The following is a 3,321-nucleotide window of genomic DNA, read 5'->3' on the forward strand; positions in this document are numbered from 1 at the left end:
CAGCAGTTGGCCTAAATCTACACCGAGGAAGCAGAGGTTGAGCTCACGACACCGGACGAGAGCGAGCAGAGCCTGGGCTCGCACTGAAGCTCGTGGCACACACCCGGGCTGAGAGGTGGCTCCTGCGTTAGGCCAGGACACCCGCTGCGGGCTCCTGCACACCTCAGGGCTCTGCACGGGAATGGTAACTAGTGTGTGTGTAGGGGGAGCTGGGGGGTGAAACTTGACATGGGGGTCACTAAGGGGCCTACAGAGACACAAGTGGGCTTCCCAGAGCATGGAGTGACGTGCTCCAGGGGTCAGTGAATGAGGGTCCCCCTCTTGGGCGGCCTGAGGGGCTGGCACCCTTGAGACGGCTCCTAACATCTCCCAGGCCAGTGTGGGTGGCAGACATTTTCAGGTGCCCCTCATCTAGGCTAGGGCCAGCCACTCAGGAGTGCTTCCCAGACTGGCTGCCTGAATTGGCAGGGTTTGGTGCTGGCCTTGGCATTGCCAGCTGCTGAGTTGTCGTTCACCAGGCCAGTCCCATGCCTCCTTGCCTGCAGGCTCCTGGTCTCCAGTGGCACTGTATAAACAAAAGCAGAACAACCTCCCACCACCAAGCCCTACCCCCTCCTCCTCCTCTCCTCTACCTTTTCCTCCTCCTCCTTCTTTACCTCTTTCTCTTCCTTCTCTCCTACGCCCTTTTCTCCTCCTCCTCTTCCACTTCCTTCTCTTCCTCTTCCTCCTCCTCCTGCTTTGGAACCAAAGTTTCTCTGCTACACACTCACTCACACCAAAGCCAGCTTTGAGGTGCTGGCCCACCAAGTACCAGTACTCCCACCTGCCAGGCTGAGCTGAAGCTCTGGCCCAAGGATCTTCTCCTTGTAGTTTTTGCTCTCCTTGCCCCTATAGCCCTTCCAGGCTGCAGCAGAAGGAAACTGCCTGTAGGCTGGTGCTAGGCTCCCAGAGCCTTTGGTTCTCCTGCCCTCACTTGTGCAGGGGCTTGAGGGCTCTGCCTTCCTGGGGGTCCCCTAGAATAGTGTAGATAGATAATCTTGAAAACAGGCTGGACCATGTGGCCTCCTGTCTGGGGCATTACCTGTCTGTTGTACAGCTCTTCTTTGCCTGAGATGACTCCTTCAGGCAGGGCTGGTCCTGGGGAAGGCTCCTCCAGGCCCCACGTGGCCTGCGGGCCAGTTGGCATCTTTAGCTCAGAGCCCACAGGGTGGGCATTTGGGGGTGGCCAGATGATGGGGCTGATGAATGAGTCCCCAGCTCTACTTTCTTCAGCCTCTGCTGTGTTGGGGTCTTTGCCTGCAGCTGGTGCACCCCATGTGCTGGGTGGGGCAACCCCCCAGTTGTGTCTCTGGCACCTCTTCAGTGCACTGTTGGCCTTCACTGAGTCCCATGTAGCTTGGTGAGTGGAGTCTTTTTCATCTGGTAGAGGATGAGGGGGCTCAGCCTGGGCATGGCTTCTTTGCCCCTCTACCCCACTCAAGTCCCCTGCTGTTTCTGTGGGCTGCCCCTTTCCCTTTTTCCAATATCTCTTTTGTTTCCTCTGCCTGAAATAAGAAGAGGTGCCCTGTTCTCCTGAGCCTACTTGGCTTTGGGCTTGGGATGGCTCTTTTCCCAAGCCCTGTTCCCATTTCCCGACTCCATTGCAGCCTGTCTCTTCTGCTTTACCAAGAGCGGGTTTGGAGGGTTGCTACACTGTGCCCTGATGTGGCCATCTTCTCCACAGCTATAGCAGAATGTGTGATGTTTCCGTTTTCCTGAACCTCGGGAGCTGGCCCTTAGCACACGCCCCCTTCGATGCTGTCCTCTGCCTCTCCTGCGCCGGGAACCTTGGGAAGGCCTGGCCTGAAGAGTGCTGCCAGGGGCAGCAAAAGACACTGCTCTGAGAGCATTGGCTCTGGCAGATGCCCTTACTCCTGCATCCAGCCCCTGTAGCCTCCCCCTTTCTGGACCAAAAGTGGCCTCCCACTCCTCCTCCTCACGCAGGAGCTTCACCAGTGCCAGAAAACCAGGTGGTTTCCTTCGCTGTTTCATCAACTTAAGCCTGTCTCGAAGTTTGTCAGTAAGGGTAGCCCCACTTAAGACTTGTTTCAGGCGAGCCTGATTCACATTCCTTCGCAATACTGCATTTTTTTCTACAGCTCTTTGGAGCAGGGGTTCCAAACGCAACACAAAGCTGGAGACTTTCTCTCCCACCTCCTGATAGGCCTTATAAAATTTCACATGGGCGATTTTACGACTTTCCACAGGTCCAAATACCTGTTGCAGGGCTGCCAGGCACTCCTCCACAGTTATGGCAGCATTGTTGGCCCGGAGCCCACTGACCACCTGCAGAGCAGGGCCCCGTAAGCATTCGATCAGCCGCCGCCTCTTTTCACCCTCAGGCACCTGCCACATCTGTAGCACCTCAGTGGTGTGCTCAAGCCAGGCTTCAAAGGCCAACGCCCCTGGGATGGACACAGTGTTCCCAGAAAAGACTCTTAGTTCTCTGTACAACATTTGTTCTAGCAGAGGCTGCACTGCTGCCCCCAGGGTCTGGGCCCAGGTCCAGAAGTCAGGTGATATGGCCACTCTTGGAGCAGGGCAGTTGGTGTCTGATCCAAGCACTCTGTTCATATCTGACACTGTCCGCCTCTCCTCCTCTAAGAAGCGGTTCAGTCTATTGAGAAATTCCCCATCTGAGTTCCGAGGTTTTACAACCACTTCCCAGGGCCCTCCCTTTCCGGGTATTTCCCTGGGGATCAAAGCATAGTCAATATCTTGGGCAAGCTCCAAGAGAAATGCTTGGGCATTCTCTTCCCTCCTGAACATCCTGCCAATGACCCTATACCTGCCCAGGTGCCTGAGAGCATCCTGAAGAGTCTCCTCAAATTCATCCTCACCACAGTCCTCAGGAATCCCCAGGATAAGCATGGACCTCTGCGTGTTCAGATGTTCCCCCCGACACCAATCCTGCAACAGGGTCAATGGCATGTCCCCAATCTCTGTGGAGCCTAATTTAGGGGATAATGATCACTGCGTGGTGCACATGTATCAGGCCAACTCCCAGGGCGACAGCAGACAGCCCAGATCTCCACAGCCTGTGAATACAAACGAGGCGAGAGCGAAGTTAAGCGGCCCCCCCCCCGCCTCCGCCCCGCCGCGCCCACCCCCCAGGTGACCCTCCTCCCCCGGGGCGGTGCCTTTGCAGCCCAGGCTAGACCCCTGCCCCGCCTTCCACCCGCCCGCCGGGGCCACGGCCCCCTCCCCACCGCGTCCCTCTCGCCCCCGCGGGCTGCCGCAGTCCTACTGGGGCGGGCGGAGGGCAGGCGGCGGGCGGGCGGG

At 57.6% G+C, this 3,321-nt stretch overlaps 1 protein-coding gene across 1 annotated transcript; it reads right to left on the reverse strand.

Moving 5' to 3' along the window:
• Nucleotides 1–1,578: 1,578 nt before the first annotated feature.
• On the reverse strand, nt 1,579–2,970 carry PNMA3 (PNMA family member 3). The gene has a single exon (XM_047097739.1). It carries the CDS (start codon nt 2,968–2,970, stop codon nt 1,579–1,581), a length of 1,392 nt encoding a protein of 463 aa, XP_046953695.1.
• Between the last annotated feature and the right edge of the window lie 351 nt (nt 2,971–3,321).

This window comes from Lynx rufus, unplaced genomic scaffold, assembly GCF_022079265.1.
Source record: "Lynx rufus isolate CCGP_SWC_20201006 ecotype Redwood Valley unplaced genomic scaffold, mLynRuf1.p SCAF_40, whole genome shotgun sequence".
NCBI classification, from domain to species: Eukaryota; Metazoa; Chordata; class Mammalia; order Carnivora; family Felidae; genus Lynx; species Lynx rufus.